This window comes from Aquarana catesbeiana, linkage group LG03 (assembly GCF_042186555.1).
Source record: "Aquarana catesbeiana isolate 2022-GZ linkage group LG03, ASM4218655v1, whole genome shotgun sequence".
Classification (NCBI taxonomy): Eukaryota; Metazoa; Chordata; class Amphibia; order Anura; family Ranidae; genus Aquarana; species Aquarana catesbeiana.
In genome coordinates this window covers 618,716,858-618,736,566 of record NC_133326.1, presented here as the reverse complement: position 1 = coordinate 618,736,566, position 19,709 = coordinate 618,716,858, and the positions used below count along the sequence as shown (strand labels likewise).

Genomic DNA, 19,709 nt, shown 5'->3' with positions numbered 1-19,709 from the left:
GGTGACCCGACAATAGGTATAAAACTTTTTTGCAAAAGGGAGGTTAACAAGACTCGTGGCCACTCATTAAAATTAGAAGAAAAGAGGTTTAACCTTAAACTACGTAGAGGGGTCTTTACTGCAAAAGCGGCAAAGATGTGGAATTCCCTTCCACAGGCTGTGGTCTCAGCAGGGAGCATCGATAGTTTCAAGAAACTATTAGATAAGCACCTGAACGACCGCAACATACAGGGATATACAATGTAATACTGACATATAATCACACACATAGGTTGGAGTTGATGGACTTGTGTCTTTTTTCAACCTCATCTACTATGTAACTATGTACTATGTAACCTGAGATTATCGTTTCATAGGAGCATTTGTATGTTAGGTTTATCGTGAAAAGTGTTAAAGTGGTTCTAAAGGCAGGAGGTTTTTTTATCTTATGCATTCTCTGCATTAGGATAAAAAACCTTCTGTGTGCAGAAGCGCCCCCCCCCCCATAATTACCTGAGCCCTGTCCCAATCCAGCGATGCTGCACAAGAGCCTTGTCTGTCCGGGCACTCTCCCTGCTCATTGGCTGAGAGAGCAGATGGCGCCATTGGCCACAATGAAGAGAGATAGGGGGCAGGGCGGAGCCGAGATGTGGCTCTGTGTCTGAATGGACACACAGCGTAGTGGCTCGGGTGCCCCCATAGCAGGCAGAAAAGGAGGATCTGGGCTGCTCTGTGCAAAACCACTACATAGAGCAGGTAAGTATGACATGTTTGTTATTTTTAAACAAAAAAAAAATGGAGACTTTAGTATTACTTTAGGTATTACCTGTCAGTTGTCAGGCAGTTCCAATGGTGACTCCATCTCAAAGTAGAGATACACAGGCTAGAGAGATGGATGAAGAGCCCATTAGTGTATTTGAGGCACTATACATGCCATGACATATCAATTACAGTTTCATTTCATTTATCTCTCACCTTGTGATCGCCCATACAGACGTCTCCTCCAATCCGCTGATACTTAACACAGTCTTCCCCCTCCTTAACCTGCAGAGAAGAGAAGAGTGAGTAGGAGCAGGGGGAAGAGCTCTGAGGGCAACAGAGAAGAAACTAGACACATCACTAACCTTCTGAATTAGAGCCCGGCCATTGTGAGACATCAAGACGCGGTCACACCATGCTGGACATCGTGTACCCATGAACTCTGCAGGTTCTGTAACATTTTCACTGAACGGGTAACTGGGATAAAAATACAGCACAATATCAGTGTTCCAAGAACCAATAACACAAACATTTACTGTGTATTATTTCACATAATAAAAGACATCTGGCAACTGCAGAGAAAGATTTCTTACGTGGGCGGGAAAGTGATCTGGACCTCATTCAGCTCATTCAGAAATGGGATTGGCTCATGGTCAAAGCGCAGCAGCTAGGGACAAAGTCAGCTGGGTAAAATGCAAATCTATATAAAACGTATATAGTACATGTTACTGAACACAGTTCTCCAAATTCTGCTTCTATAACACAAGCCTTACCATATGTTCACTGTCATCCTGAAATATCTTCACATCCTGATATTCAAACCTTTTACACTTCATGACAAGCTGAACCTGAAGGGAGAGGAAGCGACAGCGACAAGACAGGTCAATAATGGGAGATGGAAAGGGAAAGTCTGTGAAGATTGAAGGACTTAGTGATCAATTAGTGAAGAGTTCATGAGTCAATAAGTACGAAGGCCAGAACTGTCCATGTTACGGTATTTTCTGTTATTCTCTGTGGATGGGAAAGCTGGACAATGAAGAAGCAAGTCAGAAAAAGTACAGGTGCCTTTGAACTTTGGCGTTGAGGAAAATCCCGTGGATACCGAGGAACACAAGCAAATGAGGAGGAACCGCATAAGCGGAAGTTCCATTTTTGGGTGGAATTCCGCTTTAAGGGAAACCCCACGCCAAATAGTTATTTACACAACACTTTTTTTTGGTGAATACTCATTCACATGGGGGGGGGGGCGGGATCTGGGAGCCCCCTTGTTAAAGGGGGGTTCTAGATTCCAATAATTCCCCCACCGCAGACCCCCACAACCACTGGCCAGGGTTGTGTGAAAGAGGCCTTTGTCCTCATCAACATGCCCCAATACCCTAAAGCACCCCCCTTCATGTGGATGGCATATGGCTTGGTATGGTTTCGGGGGGCACCTGCTCGTCCACCCTTTCATGGCATGCCAGGCTGCATGCTCAGATTTTGTTTAAATTTTGGCATAGGGTTCCCCTAAAGATCCATACCAGACCTGAAGGGCCCGGTATGGATTGGGGGGGAGGGGCACACGCTGTTTTTTTCTCAATTTTTGATTGCTGGCAATTGTTTCGTTTACATTCAGCTGCTATTTGGAAGCAATACAATACATTCCAGTACCATTTGTGATATGCTCAGCTGTGATTATTCAGCTATTAGAAACTCTCACTAATGTACAGCTTATTATTGCTCATAGAAATTTAACTGCATGTCAGATACTCTCTGTGGAAGGTCAGTATCCTATAGAGACGTGAGTGATTCCTCCTGTGGCCATGCTGGGAAGTGAAAATTGAAGTTAAAAATATATAATGATTTTTAGTATTGGGATGAGGACAAGTATGTATCTCAGTAAAAAGGTAGACATCTGTATCAGTAAAGAAGGGAAGAGAATAGTACCAGTGGTGTAGAAGGAAGGCTGGTCAGGTTACCAATGAAGAAAAGGCAAGTAAGGTCAAGAAGAGGCAGGTAAGGAAATCTATAAGGGAGAAGCAGGTAAAACTATTATTCAAGAGTAATCATAAAAATCTATAAGTAAAGCTACATAAGTCAGAGATGTAAGGAATAGGAGACTGCCAATCTGTTACTGAAGGATAAGGATAATGTATCAAAACAAAATATGTTCAAAGTCTTACAGTTGGTTTATCTGACACGGTGCAGCCTCTTTTTGATTGAACATTTTCCAGCAGGCACCTTTGACAAATATCTATTGAATGATTGACTGTGGTCGAATAAATTGGGGCCAGCAGGGCTGCTCGAGGTTTAGCCAGCATGCTGTAGAGAAGAACCCTTACTCTCTGTGGAAGCCATGGTCTCTTTGCAGAGGTCCATAATGCCCCCTGATGAGTCAGAGCTCTCCAATCAGTAAAAGACGTGCATATATTGAAGGAGAACAACATCAATAAATCAATTTGGACTCTTATTTTTTGGTCTGGCGTTCTTTTCATATATGCACGTCTTTTCCTGGTAACCTGCTGGAGTACCCACAGTAGGGTAGCCTTGCCTGTTGTGAGCAACCTAACCTAAGCCAGTGGGCTCTTCAAATGTTTCTTGCCCTCTCACTACCTTGTTTAAACTCATATCAAAGTCCCAGCGCCTCTTTGATGCCCCTTTTTTTTTTTCACTGGACTCTCCAATCAGTAGGGAGCATTAGCTTTGCTCATTCCAGAGCTTCTGGTCTGCAATATAGAGGGCATATCAGACATCTGCAAAGAGACTGATGCTTTCACACAGAGAGCAAGGGTCAAACTCTGTAGCTGTTGGCAGGGATCAGACCTGTCTACTCGGCACCATATGTTATGATGCATCTGAAAGTTCAGTTGGGCTTTAATCATATGGGGAGGTATAGCCCTAGTTTGGGTAAAGCCACAGAAACTCTGAAACAACTAACTCCTATTTGTATAAAAGAAGTCCATACAACCGATCTTTTGGAATATATTAGTGCACTCTACAGCAAGTGTTGACAATGTATATCGGCAATTGCTGACAAGAGTTTAGCAAGAGGTGTGGACATCAGAAGACTGGCTGAACAGAAATATAAAACATTTAGTAGGTAAAACAGCAAACATATATCCATTTAAAATGTGGATTTGGCTACTTTCATTCACTTACCCTTTAAGGCCGGGTTCACACCTATGCAAATTAGATGCGGGTTTCCCCACATCCAATTTGCATAGCAGGAGAATGTGACTGGCTCCCTCTGGATCCAGTCACATTTCTCCGTTGCGGCTGCGGAGTGCACTGCACAGAAACGCTGTGCGTCTTTGGCTCCATTACAGGGCCAAATTCAGGCATAGAATCGTCCCTGATTCGTCCCTGAAACGGGGAACAGGGACGCACAGCGCTCCTGTGCGATCCGCAGCGGGTTACAGTGTGAACCAAGCCTTAATCTTTCATTTGTAAAGAGAACAACTTATGAACAGAGTGGACTAGGGAAAGAAAAGGAAGTAGAGTGCAACAACAAAGATGTTAGCTTGTATACATAGTCCAGTAAAGTACAGATTCAGGTTGATGAGATCAGCGTGGTTTGTAGCAGAACGTGGGTCAGAAGTAGGACTTCGTTAGTAAAATGGCAATTGCATAAAACAGTGTCAGTCAGTCAGTGGGAATTACCTCTCCATCTTGTTCATATAGTACAGTTTGTTTGCTTGTTTCTCCCGTGAAACTTGGGGACCAGCCCTGAGCCTGCGGAAACCAACACAAAACGCCAACAGTTGATTTTCCCACACAGAACACAGTATACAAAAATACAATATACAATGTGATCAACACACCTGGATTAGGCTTTTTAAATTCAAACGGAAATTAAAATCTCCAAACAGGAAAAATGGTACATTGCAGCCATCCTGTAACCTGAGGAGGAAATTAAATAAAATTGAAGCCATGAACAGAGGAGAGACGTAGAAGAAAAGTTGTCACATGCGTCTTGCTGGTTTCCTCCACAATAAAACATCAATTAAAGCAATATTTGTATCTAAACTGACCAGCATTGTCGCAGATAAATTTTTCAGGATGTTATGTTTAGGAAATCATATAAATTTCATGCAACCAGCATTTACAACTTTAAAAACAGGAACAGATTAGTCCAAAACTGTAAAAATGGTTTTGTTTAGACTTGAGTTCCCACCACTAAACCAGTAAGGCTTTAGCCATTTTGCAGCAGTCGGGCACGATCAACACAGGAGTTGTCAAGCCTTGCCGCTTTGTAAGATCTATAAATGATTTACAATGAATGGGTTTGTAGCTCAAGATTATTGGCCATTGAAATCCAATCATTCTGCTCCATTCGGTGTCCTCCCATTTTAATTAGTTTTGAGGTCCCACCCTCAAGTGCCTCCACTTAGTTGTGCATTGAGTCATCCAGCCAGTAATGTCATTCATCTGGTCTGTTTTCTCCACATATGGAAAATGCAAAAGATGACATGAGCAACACTACTGCTCTGCAAGAATGTAGATCAAGGTCTGCCACAATCATGATGGATGGTACATAACAGAAAATCTCAAAAGAGAGGCTGCGCATGTGCATGGTTGAAACGCGTAATGGGTGACCGAAATGGCAGATCACCACCCATGCTTGCGTACTCATACATGTTTGGGTAGCCCTTTCCTTAAATTAAAAAATACTTTGTGACAGCTGGTAAGATTTATGAATACACACCAGCTTTGTTTAAGGCTTTGTTTAAAGCCAGGACTTGGGGGTTAGGCTGATGTTAACATCAAGGATTAAGGGGTATAAGTTAGGTTTAGGTTTTAGGAAGAAGATAAAGTTTTGGAGATGATTTAATAGGTAAGTAACAGGGGAAAGTTTAGGGGTTAGGGATTACGTGGTAAAGTATATCTATATTAAATTTTTTTTAAATTTTGGATATGATGTAATAGGGAAGGGTTAGAACTTCTGGCAGGTTATAAATGGTTGTCCATGTCCCTTTTGGGAAGATTCCCCCTTTCTATTTGTCCTGATGAACAATTTGTATCAGGATCAAACAAGAAATGGAAAATTCTGCCATTATCAAGATGAGAAGAAAGGAAATCTTCAATAAGAATGTGTTATAGTGCTAAGGGTTCAAGCAGAGGGAGTGTTACTTTTTTAGCTGGTGACCTGGTTGTAAGGACACTGTGCGGTTGATTTACCAAAACTGGAGAGTGCAAAATCTGGTGCAGCTCTGCATAGAAAACAATTAGCTTCCAGTTTTTTTTTTATGTCAAAGCTTAAAGCAGAGTTCCACCCAAAAATGGAACTTCCGCTTTTCCGGTTCCTCCCCCCCTCCAGTGTCACCAGTGTCACATTTGGCACCTTTCAGGGGGGAGCAGATACCAGTCTAATACAGGTATTTTGCTCCCACTTCCGGGCATAGATACTGGTGCCACCCGCGGGTATCTACGCCACTCCCCCCCCCGCTGTATTCTGGGAGACACACGAGTCCCAGAAACCAGCAAGGACCAGTGAGATAGAGCAGCGCGAGTCGCGCATGCGCAGTAAGGAAATAGGAAGTGAAGCCGCAAGGCTTCACTTCCTGATTCCCTTACTGAGGATGGCGGCGGTGGCAGCATCCGACAGCTGAGGTATAGATTGGCTTCGGGTGCCGACATTGCGGGCGCCCTGGTCAGGTAAGTGTCCATATTTTAAAAGTCAGCAACTGCAGTATTTGTACTGTATTACAAATTAAAAGCAAAAAAAACGGCGGAGGTCCGCTTTAATTGAACAAGCTGAAGTTAGAAGCTGATCGGCTACCATGCACAGCTGCACCAGATTTTGCACTCTCAAATTTTGGTAAATCAAATCCTGTGTAACAACAGGGACATTTAGGCTACATTCACATGGGTGTATAGCCAAGGTGCAACTTGGGTTTGACAGTTAATATGCAGATAGCAACGGCTGATAAGCCCCTACACTGTAACGACAGGCTGTTGGGGGGCCGCAGCTATTTGTGTCTGTTTGCACAGCCAGCGATCACCCACAGCTGAGATTCACCCAGTGGCTAAATGCCCGAGCAAATGTAGCTTTAGGTGAGCTGCAAAATTTACATAAGTCCTTGGAGCCAACAGCTCCACACCAAAAACTGTCCTGCCCTCTCAGTGACTGAGGCATCACTAAGACCTGACATTCTTCGATTGATTTAGGCTCCCAACAATCATAAGCACGTGGCATGCTTTAAATTAAAGAAAATTATTACAATTCAAACTCCTTAAAGTGTTACTAAACCCAGGACCCTGCATTCACTATATCTTCCACAGTAGACAGAACATGGAAATGCAATTATTTTAATAAATATAAACTAAATAAACTATAAGCCAAATACCCTTTCTCATCAGCAGTATATAACAGTCTTGTGACTTCTATCAGTGTCTGGTTAAAGCTTGTAGGAGGAGTTTACATTCTCCTCTGACTGTCTTATGAGGCTGCAGGACCCCTGACCCTCTGTGTGGCCAATGCTGATTGGCCCTGTACTGATCACAAACATCCTCCACCCAAAAAAAACTCTCTAGCAATGCACACCAAACTGAGCATGTGCAGAGTGACTCCAAGGCCCCGTACTATCAGGAGATGGATTGGGAACTGAGGAAGAAGGGGAGAATCAGAGAAGACAGGATCAAACAGCCTTTTTACACAATGCTCAGGATTAACCCCTTAGGTTCTACAGAGAGTATACCAAGCATGCTTTACTGCATATACAGACTGATTTTGTGGGTTTAGTAACACTTTAACATCTCAAGTACACGTGATTTCTTTCTCGGTGACATTGGTGAAATAGCTTATATAGGAGGATCTTTGGACATAGGCCATCATTCATCTGTAGGCCTGATCACAGTGTGCTTAAAGCAGGAACATAATCATCTAATCATCATCGATGAGCAACAAGGCCAGTTCTGTTTTCAGACATTTTATTTTTTTAAGCTGTGTGTTACCTAGTAAGTACATAGGTCAAGGCTCTCCTACGGTTGGAGCTATATACAGAGGGAGAGCAGTCAGATGAGACAAGATTTGAAGCATCATGGAACAGGTGGAGGTTCACAAGATCAAACATCCTAAAACATAAGAAAAGACAATAATGCAGCTGAACCTGAATAGATAGGGATATATCCTAACAATAATGGGGCAATTGTCAACATGGTCAGATTATTTCCAGAGACTGATTCTGAGCAAATGTAACTAAATTTGTCTTTCACGATACTGCTGAGGAAGACCATAGAATTTTAAAGACCAAATTAGATTACATTGGAATTTTTTAAATAAATGTGTTCTGTTTAATGTGCTGGGTCCTAGTGGGAGGCAAGTGAAATCTAGCATTTTGCCCACCACTGTAACCCAGACCTTATATAAGACTGCATGGTATCACTTACAGGGAAAACATTGACTCATATTTAGCAGCAGGGCGACATGTCTGTAGTGGATCAAGCCTCAGGGAAGTGCTGGGATCAAGGGTTGCTCATTACTGGAGATATGAGTCAAATACAAACACATTTATCACAGCAATTGCCATCACACAACAGAATCACATTGCCTTGTGATATGGAACACTTGGCTGTTATTAGCTGCATGTGTTAGAAAAGCATGTGACAAAGCCATTACCAGGGGACTGTGCCATACATACCGGTTGTGGACTAGCCAACGTGTCCTCATGAATCCCTTGCGAGTCCAGGGAAACTGCAGGAAAAATAAGGACAATTATATAAATCCCCCAAGCACCATGTATCTAAGATGGCCATACAATATAACCTACTATTTTATTATGGCTGTTACTGATTAAAATTTTTGTGTTTGATTAATCGATTTTTTTTTAAATCAATGAATCGACTAATTTCGATTAATTATAACGCACATACAGATCCAACTACTTTTAGCTGATTTAGCACCGTTGTTATGGCAATGGCCGAAGCCGGACATAGCGGGGCATGGCTAGGATGTCACATGTCATAAACTCAGCCTCACCGTGCCCATAATCGCAGCCTTACCGTGCCTATAATCTCAGACTTACCGTGCCCATAATCTCAGCCTTACCGTGCCTATAATCTCAGACTTACCGTGCCCATAATCGCAGCCTCACCAGTCCCATAATGCAGTCTCACCGTGCCCATAATCGCAACCTCACTGTGCCCTTAATCGCAGCCTCGCCATGCCTATAATCACAGCCTCGCCGTGCCCATAATGCTGTCTCACCATGCCCATAATCGCAGCCTCGCCGTGCCTATAATCGCAGCCTCACTGTAGTCAGTGCCTGTGCCTGGATTACACAGTCTGCGGGCATCTCCCGCTGCGTGTCTCGGAGCTGAGTGTGAAAACTTTGGCCGCGCTGTGAGAAAAGTCCCGTCCTCCTCCTAGATCAGCTCGTGTGATAGACAAAACACTACGTCTATCACACGAGCTGATCTAGGAGGAGGGAGCGGAGCGCTGCGGCCACAGCTTGGCCCAAAGCGGTCCCAGGGCAGGCAGCCTACTGATCAAAAAAATTTGGATCTTTCAAAAAAATGAACAATTAATCGAGGAATTAATCTTTAATTTCCACAGCCCTATATTTTATCATTGTTATTTCCATAGTATCAACGCTCCTATCAGGTGTATGTGCATAAATATGTCCTTGTATGTGGCCATTCCCTTCTGAGGTATGTCAAGGCTGGGGGCTCAGAACCATGAGAGAGATAGGCCCAAAGAAAAAAAATAAAACAAAAATAGGTGAAGCGCTGGCATGACTGGGCTAGCAGGGGAGTACCGGAGTCAGAGGGTTAAAATAAAAAGCATGGTGAAGAGTTCAGGAGAAGGGGCACATACCTGGATTGGTGGTAGAATGGATAGGGAGGGGCAGCAAATATGTTGAGGCGGGGGTCTGTGAGCACTCTGAGGCAAACTTCCCATACCCCTACCCTGTGGATGGTGGACTTGTTGGGGATTGTCCTGGCATGGAGGTTGGGGTCCTTGGAGGCGTCCACATTTTACTGTGTAACATCAGAGTAAGGACCCATCTATGGTATGGCGTCCTCTGTGTAATCCCAGTTAATGGTGGGTTAATGGGAATTGGCAAAAATGGAGGTGTCAGCGGAAATTTGGTATTGTCCTCGAGCCAGTGTTATGCAGCAGAGGACCTTTAAGGGGTTCCGCTGACACAAATTTGTTGTTGGTTTGTTAGTGCCTCCAAGGATCGGCAACCCTGGTCATTAACATTACTGTTATTATATTTCTGTTCAAAGGAATGTTGATATGTTGTTTATTGTTAATAAAAGGCCGCTATGGCCAATTTTTACTCCAAAAAGCGTGTCGGTCTTATCATTTTAGTGGTAAGTGGCAGGTGGGGTTGATGTGGGCCGTAGTGGTCTATGGTGGCAATTATGCACTACTTCTGGTATGTCTTAGTCAAGCTACATGATGCTCTGATCTTGCACAAGATGTAAATAAGAGTAAATTATTGCATCATCCAAAAATAGTATTAGGCTCGGTTCACATATATGCAAATCAGATGCGTTTTTAACCGCATCCGATTCACATAACATGTGAATTGGACTGGCTTTCAATTGAGCCAGTTCACACATGTCCAGGGCAGCCGTGGTCCATATCTAAAAAAGGGTCCTGTGCGATTTTGGGTCCAGTTTGGGTGCAAATTCAAGTAAAAATTCCCACCTAAAACCGCACCTAAACCAGTGAACAAAACCACACCGGACTCCGGACTGCAAATCTCAGATGCACATGTGAGAACCTAGCCTTAGATGGACTTTAGGTAAAAGTTTTCCAAAGCTGAGCACTACTTAATTAACCACTTGCCTACTGGGCACTTTTAACCCCTTCCTGCCCAGGCCAATTTTCAGCTTTTAGCATTGTCACATTTGAATAACAATTGCGCGCACATGCAACACTGTACCCAAACTAAATTTTTATCATTTTCTTCCCACAAATAGAGATTTTTTTTGGTGGTATTTAATCGACACTGGGTTGTTTATTTTTTGATAAATACACAAATTAAGACCGAAAATTTTGAAAAAAAAAATTACTTTTTCATAGTTTGTTATAAACTTTTGCAAACAGTTAGTTTTTCTCCTTTACTGATGTGCACTGGTGAGGATACACTGATATGCTGCACTGATGGGCATTGATGGGCACTGATAGGCTGCACTGATAGGCGGAACTGATGGGTACTTATAGGCAGCACTGATAGTCAGAACTGATGGGCACTGATAGGTGACACTAATGAAGAGGCACTGATGGGCACTGATTGGCAGCACTGATGGGCACTTATTGGTAGCAATGGTGGGACTGCCCTGATACGAGTGTACATATCCCTTTTACACAAGCCGGTTATTGGCTCTCTTCTCCTTTCCTCGTGCTGTAAGCATGAGAAAAGGAGTACCGATAACCGGCTTCTGTTTTACATTCGTGATCAGCTGTGATAAGACACAGCTGATCACGTGGTAAAGAGCTGCTGATTAGCTCTTTACCTCTATCTGTGATCAGCAGTGTCCTCCAGACACTGTGATCACAGAGCACGTCGCCCGCGCCCACAGCGGGTGAGATCACGGGAGGCCGTTATATGGCAGCCCCCCAGAACTAGCTGGCCATGCTGTAGCCGTCATTCGGCTATAGCAAGGTCGGCAAGTGGTTAAAGTGGAACTTTAGTCAGAAAATTCAGTCCTGCTAGGTACTGAAGTGCAGTGAAGTGTGTGGTGAAAAACAAACACTGCACATTACCCTGAACACACCATTCCCACCGTGAAACATGGTGGTGGCGGCATCATGTTGTGGGGATGCTTTTCTTCAGCAGGGACAGGAAAGCTGGTCAGAGTGATGGGAAGATGGATGAAGCCAAATACAGGGCAATCTTAAAAGAAAACCTGTTACAATGGAATGGTTTACATCAAAGCATATTTTCTGTGTTAGAATGGCCCAGTCAAAGTCCAGACCTAAATCCAATTGAAAATCTGTGGCAAGACTTGAAAATTGCGGTTCACAGACACTCTCCATCCAATCTGACAGAGCTTGAGCTATTTTGCAAAGAAGAATGGACAAACATTTCACTCTCTAGATGTACAAAGCTGGTAGAGACATCCCCAAAAAGACTTGCAGCTGTAATTGCAGTGAAAGGTGGTTCTACAAAGTATTGACTCAGGGGGGCTGAATACAAATGCACGCCACACTTTTCACATGTTTGTCAAAAGTTTTGAAAACCATTTATCATTTTCCTTCCACTTCACAATTATGTTCCACTTTGTGTTGGTCTATCACATAAAATCCCAATCAAATACATTTATGTTTTTGGTTGTAACATGACAATGTGGAAACTTTCAAGGGGTATGAATACCCTTTCAAGGCACTGTAACTATGTAAAACATTAAAAATAAGTGTCTATACTGTTTAATATCCGGTAATACGCTATCTCACCCTGCTCTGCACATACTCAGTTACTCTCCATTTTTAAGCACTGCCTAATTTGTAAAGGCCGACCTGTTGACAACCTAAAGATTCACTGCTGTTCAGGGGCTCTGGGCTTCAGCAAAATGGCAGCTTCCAGCAAGCAGAAACAGGAGCAATGCTGGAGGCAATTTACAGAATATACTAATTTTGGTAGCATAATTATTAATGTGGAATATATGTTCCTGGCTAAAGAACATTATTTTTTTATCAAGTTGCTATGGGTAAAGTTCCACTTTAACAGTTACAATGCGTATATATAAACTATTTTACCTGAAAAAACATTTGCAATTCTGCTTAGTCAGTCCCACTATGCAAGAACCCAATGCCAGAAGGCACAGCCAGGTCAGTGACCTCCAATTTCTCTGCTGCAGTTAAGCATAGCAACTTAGTCTGTAAAGTGTAGTGGCAAAACCACACTGATGAGGCCATCATTCTGACCTTGCTTCCTGGCAGCGGGCTCCCAGAGTTAAACTGACAGCACTGTGTTAGATAGTAGAGTTTGACTATTCCAGTCTGAGTCTTGTTTTATAGAATATCATAGGGAGCAAATATAAAGAAAGATTCAAGTATTTATGCTACTTATAGTTTTACACGTGACATTTTTAGGTACATCATTGGAATAAATCGTGGCCTTTTTAGTATCTACCTGGAGTTTCGCTTTAAGTTCACCAGTTACTGTGTAATGGTGGGAAAATGACAGAGACAATATACCTGTGTGTGAGTTACAGTGTACATTGTGGTAACAGTCTGTATATAATATAAAGCTGTCGCCAAGATTTCTATTACATAAAATAAATTAAGGTTCACTGAAGATCTTTAATAACCCAGCAATAAAAATGCATTTGGTTTAATGAATTAGAAAATTCCATGCTCTAGAAATATGTCGGACGCGCATGCACAGGTAAATGCCAATGTACCTTAGTCAGTACAAAACTGCACGGGGTTCCATGTGCACAGGGTCCTGAGTCCGCAGGGTTCAGCACCAACCAGCTGCATTACATGCAATAGCCACTTAAATGTACAGTCTATTGTAGCAGGGCCTGGGTATTATCCATCTTAGGATCCCAGCTGTAGGAATCGATCCGGCTTACCAATCTCTTTAACTCTGCTGAAATCAGGTAAGAAGCTGGCACTGCACTTCAGTGACCATCACCTTACAGACACTGGCGATAAAACTGAGGAACTTCTTGAGTAGGAAGGGTTATATAGGGGGATATTCTATGTGTTCTTTCTGCCAGTGCCCATTCACTTATAGGTGGTGCATAACCCAGGTAGTCATGATTTATAGCCTGCTCTGTGTCCCGTGATGTACAATAAAGAAACATAACTTTTATTTGATATCAAAATAATTTAAGGGTCCATTCACACCGCAAAGTGTGTGTTGAGCACAGATCAACGCACATGCGTTGATGTGCATTGGCATGAAGTGTTGTGGTGCACTGCATGATGTTTTAGGGTACATTTACACCTGCGTTTTGGCGTAACAGTGTGTACCTGTGAGAAAATCAGTGGTGTGTCCCGCCGATTAGCTGCAGAAGGTACCCTTATTGAAAACAATGGGAGGCTCCCACAGCTAATTGCAGCTATTTGCATGAAATTATGAGTGTGTTGAGCACAGATCAATGCACATACTTTGATGTGCATTGACATTAGGTGTTGTGGTCATAGGTGTGCGCAGCCTATAGCATTAGTGTGTGCACCCCAAAGCTCAAACACACATGCATGCATTTGAGTCTACATGTATATGGCCCTGGTAGATTAATCTCGCTGCTGGCACAGTGAAAGAGAAGTGCGTGACCACTTCTCTTATGGAAGAGCAGGTAAGAAGAAGATCTTTCTCATCTCCCCGCCACCACACAGAATGATAATGCTAATGTGCACTAGGTGATTAGGGTGTGCCCAGGCACACCGGGCACACCCTGTGCGCACACCTTTGGTTGTGGTGCATTGCATGATGTTTGAGGCTACATTCACACCTGCATTTTGTTTTTGACGTGACAGTGTGTACCTGTGAGAAACCCAGTGGTGTGTCCCGGTGATTAACTGCAGGAGGTACCCTTATTGAAAACAATGGGAGGCTCCCGCAGCTAATTGCAGCCACTAGCATGAAATTGCTATTTGGCGATTACCTGCAAATGATCTGCCCTGGATGCATACATCTAAAACTGCATTCTCTGCATTAAGGTAAAAAACACCCCACTATCTGTCCTAGCCCCCCTGTCCCTTAACAATTACCCTACTCCTGTTTCATGCTCCATCATAGTCACTGGCTCCAGCTCATGCTGCTGTCAATCAAACTCCTTTGAGGATGAAGCATGGGCGTGCTTTACTGGCGCTGTCTTTGTCTATGGACGCACACAGCCTGGCTCGGGAACATGCACACACAGGTGTCTTCTCAGCACATGGCTTTCTAAGGAAGCACCTGGAGCAGTGAGAAACTAATAGCGCTGGTGGGGGACTGCCAGAAAAGCAAAGCAGGGTGTGTTCTGTGAAATATTTATGCACAAAGCAGGTAAGTATTACCTCTTTTTAACTTTATATCTTTTAAAAAAATAGACTTTAGTATTTTTCTTTCATTCCCCATCTGCTCTGTTCAGCACCAGGAGGCAAAGGACATACCCATTACTTCTGAGTATGGGGGAGCATAGGACTAACCCATATGACAACCTTGTGTGAGCCACAAGTTCAGGGAGAGGAAGTGAAAGGAAAGTAGGGGAGGTTTCAATTATAGTGAACCAGTTACTTTGCCATGGATAAAGCACACATTCCCTTTGAGCCTCAACATATTTGTCTTGACATTTGTAGGCAGTTCATTACCTCGGGCCAGAAGTCCTGTGGGAATCTCTCCTTATGTACAATGTGGCAGTCTTCAAGAGAACCCATACAAATGGTCTGTCCAGACAGAGAGATGAAGTTCCTGTCTGGAAGGGAAAGAAGGAGAAAGGTGAAGACATTTTATGTAGTAGCCCACAGTGACAGCCAATTAGTTGCTTTTTTTTCAGAAAACTTTTATTTCTGACTTCCTCAGTAGTAAATCAGATGTTATAAATGGAAAGGATAGGGGAGGAAAATGCTGAACATTGTTCCAACATGAAGTTTTTTTTTTGTGTACTTTGAAAGTGTTGTATTCCTATATGCAGGGGCTAGTATGTTAGGTTATGGAGTTACAGCAGATATGATGCTAAAGAAACTATCAGATGTGAGAATTATTACTTGGTTTTAGCAATCCATCAAAATAGACACATACACAGCACCTTTAGGAAAGGAACAGCTTTGACGTTGACGCGTTTCATGCTACATTCGCCTTAGTCGTATCTACAGCTAAGCGTTTTTAGAGCAAAACATGTCAATGCTAGCGCTATTCCTTTCCTGAAAGTGTTGTGTATGTGTCTGTTTTGATGGATTGTTCCTAATAAACTCTTGCGATCTTCTATATATTTGAGCGTATTCATCCACTTTTCACTTTTTTTTCTTTGCTGGGGTTCAACAAAGACACCGTACTGCAGAGCTCTGAAAAAAATTGCTTTTCCCTGCAGGTGGGGAGGAAGGTTTCACAAAGATATGTGCTCAGTCTCCCCAATGATGGCAAGCTCTGAAGGTGGTGAGAGACCTTTTACAAAGCATAGATGTAAGCCTATGTCAAAAAAAGCGGAGCAAGCAAAAATCTTTTTCTATGGATGATGAGATGCCACACTAAAAGTTTGCGCAGCAGGTAAAAGATAAAGCTCTGCTCCCTTTCTTTAAGACTTGCACATAGGAGATATTCGTTTTGAAAGCATTCCAAAGTAAACAGTAGCAAAGCCAGTCTTGCTATATTAATTAGGATAGGGGAGTCGGCCCCATCGATACATAGAGACCATAATGCCACTTTTCACATACAGTGGAGAAAATTATTATTTGAACCCCTGCATATTTTGTAAGTTTGCCCACTTACAAAGAAATGAAGGGTCTATAATTTTTATCATAGGTGTATTTTAAATGATGGAGACAGAATATCAACCAAAAATACAGAAAAAACACATGATACAAATGTTATAAATTGAGTTGCAGTTCAGCGAGGGAAATGATTGTTTGATCCCCAAGCAAAACATTACTTAGTACTTGGTGGAGAAAGCCTTGTTGCCAAGCACAAAGGTAAGAAATTTCTTGTAGTTAGTAACCAGGTTTTGCACACATCTCAGGAGGGATTTTGGTCCACTCTTCTTTACAGATCTTCTCTAAATCCTTAAGGTTTCTTGGCTGTCGCTTGGCAACTCGAGGTTTCAGCTCTCTCCATAAATATATATGCTATAGGATTAAGGCCTGGAGACTGGCTAGGCCATTCCATTACCTTAATGTGCTTCTTGAGACACTCCTTTGTTGCCTTGGCGGTATGTTTTGGGTCATTGTCATGCTGAAAGACCCATCCATGACCCATCTTCAGTGTTCTGGCTAAGGGAAGAAGGTTCTTATCCAAGATTTTACATAGAGATGCAATACATGGCCCTGTCCATTGGCCCCTCAATGTGACAAAATCGGTCTGTACCTTTAGCAGAGAAACAGCCCCAAACCATAATGTTTCCACCTCCATGCTTGACTGTAGGGATGGTGTTCTTAGGGTCATAGTCAACATTTTTCTTCCTCCAAATGCGGCAAGTCCCCCTCCTCAATAAGGCACATGTACAGTCATGCCAAAGAACATCTAAATGATTTAGAGAAGGATTGAGAGAAAGTGCTGTGGTCAGATGAGACCAAAATGGAGCTCTTTGGCATTAACTCAACGTGTTTGGAGGAAGAAAAATGCTGCCTATGACCCTAAGAACACAATCTCTACAGTCAAGCACAGGGGTTTCTCTGCTAAGGGTACAGGCCGACTTTGCCGCATTGAGGGGCCAATGGACGGGGCCATGTATTGTAAAATCTTGAAAGGGAACCTTCTTCCCTCAGTCAGAACACTGAAGATGAGTCGTGTATGGGTCTTCCAGCATGACAATGACCCAAAACATACCACCAAGGCAACAAAGGAGTGACTTTAGAAGAAGCACATTAAGGTCATGGAGTGACATTAATCCTATAGAAAATGTATGGAGGGAGCGGAAACTTTGAGTTGCCAAGAGATAGCCAAGAAACCTTAAGGATTTAGAGAAGATCTGTAAAGAAGAGTGGACCAAAATCCCTCCTAAGATGTCTGCAAACCTGGTCACCACTAAGTCATGTTTTATGTGGGGATCAAATATTTATTTTACTCACTGAACTGAAACTTAATCTATAGCATTTGTTTTATGTGTTTTTTCTGGATTTTTGGTTGATATTCTGTCTCTATCATTTAAAATACACCCATGATAAAAAATATAGACCCTTTATTTATTTGTAAGTGAGCAAACTTACAAAATCTGCAGGGGATCAAATAATTATTTTCCCCACTGTATATACAAGGAGCAGTTAGTAAAATATATGGGCAAACGTTTGTGGACACCTGACCTATAAGAGCTTGTTGGACATCCCATTCCAAAGCCATGGTTATTGATATGGCGTTGTCCTCCCTTTATGACTAATAGCCTCTAGTCTTCAGTCACAAGATTTTGAAGTGTGTCTGTGGGGATTTGAAAGGTCAGGTACTATACTGGATGATAAGTTCTTGCTTGTAGTCTGTTTTCCAGTTCATTACAAACTTTCATAAACTATACGTATACACAGTGACTATGCCTATCTACCTACTACACAGTAGTTATACCAGTTTCCTCATTTATAATCTGTGTGCCCATTACATACAATAATGGAAACATATGGTGCAGCACACTTGCAATGCCGGCCTCTATCCCTTACCTTTAAAGTCATAGATCTGAACTGTACGTAGAGAGCTGTGTATAAAATAGACAGAGCCGAGAGCCTGAAAAACAAACATTGTAAGATATGTTAGAACACTATCTACAATGAGCAGCAAAGGGTTAATGTGATACTGGGGTCTCTGGCAGGGCAGGGGTTAATGAAGTAACCTTCCATAGGTTACTCATAGTCTATACTTTAGACAAGTGTATAGGTGAACCCGTCAGCCCCCCAACAAGCCCTAGGGGGCACACTGGGACCTCCCATCTTCACTGCTCCACTTGGTTGATTAATTGGGAGCCGGCGATCAATAGGAGGCAGAAAATTAAAACTATTTTTAAGAGATTAAGTCGTTTAACAGCTGTCTGGAGCTATGTCAGAGAGGGATACCACAGAGACAGGGAGGGGAGGAAAGAAAGCGGAGGAGGAGGGAGAGGGGGGGAGGGAGAAGTATACAGATTGTGAATTTAGAGAAGGTGTAAGGAAGGTGTATATGGGACTACAACCCAACCAATCCGTTTCTTATAACCCTATCAAATCCTGCACCAGGCATTGTGTCTATGCTATGGTATGGTATGTTTTGTACCTTTTTTGCTGGGAACCGTTCACTATATATATTCATTCATAAAAAAGAGGCATAATGCATCACACAATGTAGAGGCTTCTTGCATTCCTTATAGATATTGAACAAAACTTCTATAAAAAATAAAGGGGGCAGTGACAATGAAGTACAATAAACGTTGGCAACCAGTAACATTACATCTTTTACCAGTTCAGAGCTCATGAACCATGGATAGATGACTACTGTTTTTTTTTTTCACTGAAGCTTATTGCATTGCATTATTGGTTATTTGCCCTAATACATAAAGTCTAAAGGATGTTTAGAATAGAGCAAACAGCAGTAATCTGCAGTTAAAATTGGCAGCCAATCAACTTTGAAACGCTCAAGATAATCTAAACAAGGAAAGGTGACTTCTAATTGGTTGGTATTAGATTACTCACTTTGCTGACTGATTGTTTTTATACGAAGGTCATTCTGCTTTATTTTTAGCATGCTACAAAATGACCGGTGACGTGTTGCAACCCATCGCATCCAATCAGAAATCAGCTTTAGAAACTCTGTGCAGTCAGGATAAAGAAAGTGGTTGTCCGATTGGCTGTTTGTGGTTACTACAGATTAGTGGTCTTTGCATCAATAATAACAGGGGTCAGAGATACTGAGAGGAAATAAAAAAGGAAAAAAAAAAAAAAAGAAATGTATGGAGTTATTGCTGATTTATTAATTAGTATACAGAAAGAAAACCTAAATAAGGACAATTGCCATATGACTCTGTTTTGTCTATCCTGCCTTTTAATAATCAGCCTACTAAAATGGCAAACATGGGCAGTTAGATACTTCAGGGTCCATATAAAACCTCATTGCCCTAAATGTCCATGAAGCTTCCTACCAGGGCTCAGACAGGCACTGAGAGACTTGATGGGAGCGTCTGGCAGAGGAAGGGTTAACAGAGTGATGCTGTGCGAGTGGAAGGGGGTGCAGAGACTCTCAGACATGTTCATAAATCAGAGTCTCGCACGAGAGAGTCGCAAAAATATAGAGCACCAAATAATTGCCTATCAAAAGAGCGTTAATAACCAGGAGTGAGAAGAGAAAGAGACAGCGCTGCCTGGGGAGTGGAACGGTGCACGCCAGAGAGGGAGAGACCGCTGACAGAGGAGAGAAAGCCACAACTCATGAGAGAGA

At 42.5% G+C, this 19,709-nt stretch overlaps 1 protein-coding gene across 3 annotated transcripts in view; it reads right to left on the bottom strand.

The window, feature by feature from the left end:
- LOC141133142 (inositol polyphosphate-5-phosphatase A-like) overlaps positions 1 to 19,709 on the bottom strand; it is an 84,758-nt gene that overhangs the window by 12,627 nt on the left and 52,422 nt on the right. For all 3 annotated transcript variants that reach the window (XM_073622313.1, XM_073622312.1, XM_073622314.1), the window contains 11 exons: positions 17,966 to 18,029; positions 14,978 to 15,081; positions 8,358 to 8,410; positions 7,672 to 7,791; positions 4,539 to 4,617; positions 4,378 to 4,449; positions 1,512 to 1,586; positions 1,332 to 1,405; positions 1,104 to 1,215; positions 955 to 1,023; positions 806 to 862 (listed from right to left, as the gene is read on the bottom strand). In XM_073622313.1, coding sequence (XP_073478414.1) covers positions 809 to 862; positions 955 to 1,023; positions 1,104 to 1,215; positions 1,332 to 1,405; positions 1,512 to 1,586; positions 4,378 to 4,449; positions 4,539 to 4,617; positions 7,672 to 7,791; positions 8,358 to 8,410; positions 14,978 to 15,081; positions 17,966 to 18,029 — 876 coding nt within the window. In that variant the 3' untranslated portion in view covers positions 806 to 808. The remainder of the gene's footprint in view (positions 1 to 805; positions 863 to 954; positions 1,024 to 1,103; positions 1,216 to 1,331; positions 1,406 to 1,511; positions 1,587 to 4,377; positions 4,450 to 4,538; positions 4,618 to 7,671; positions 7,792 to 8,357; positions 8,411 to 14,977; positions 15,082 to 17,965; positions 18,030 to 19,709) is intronic.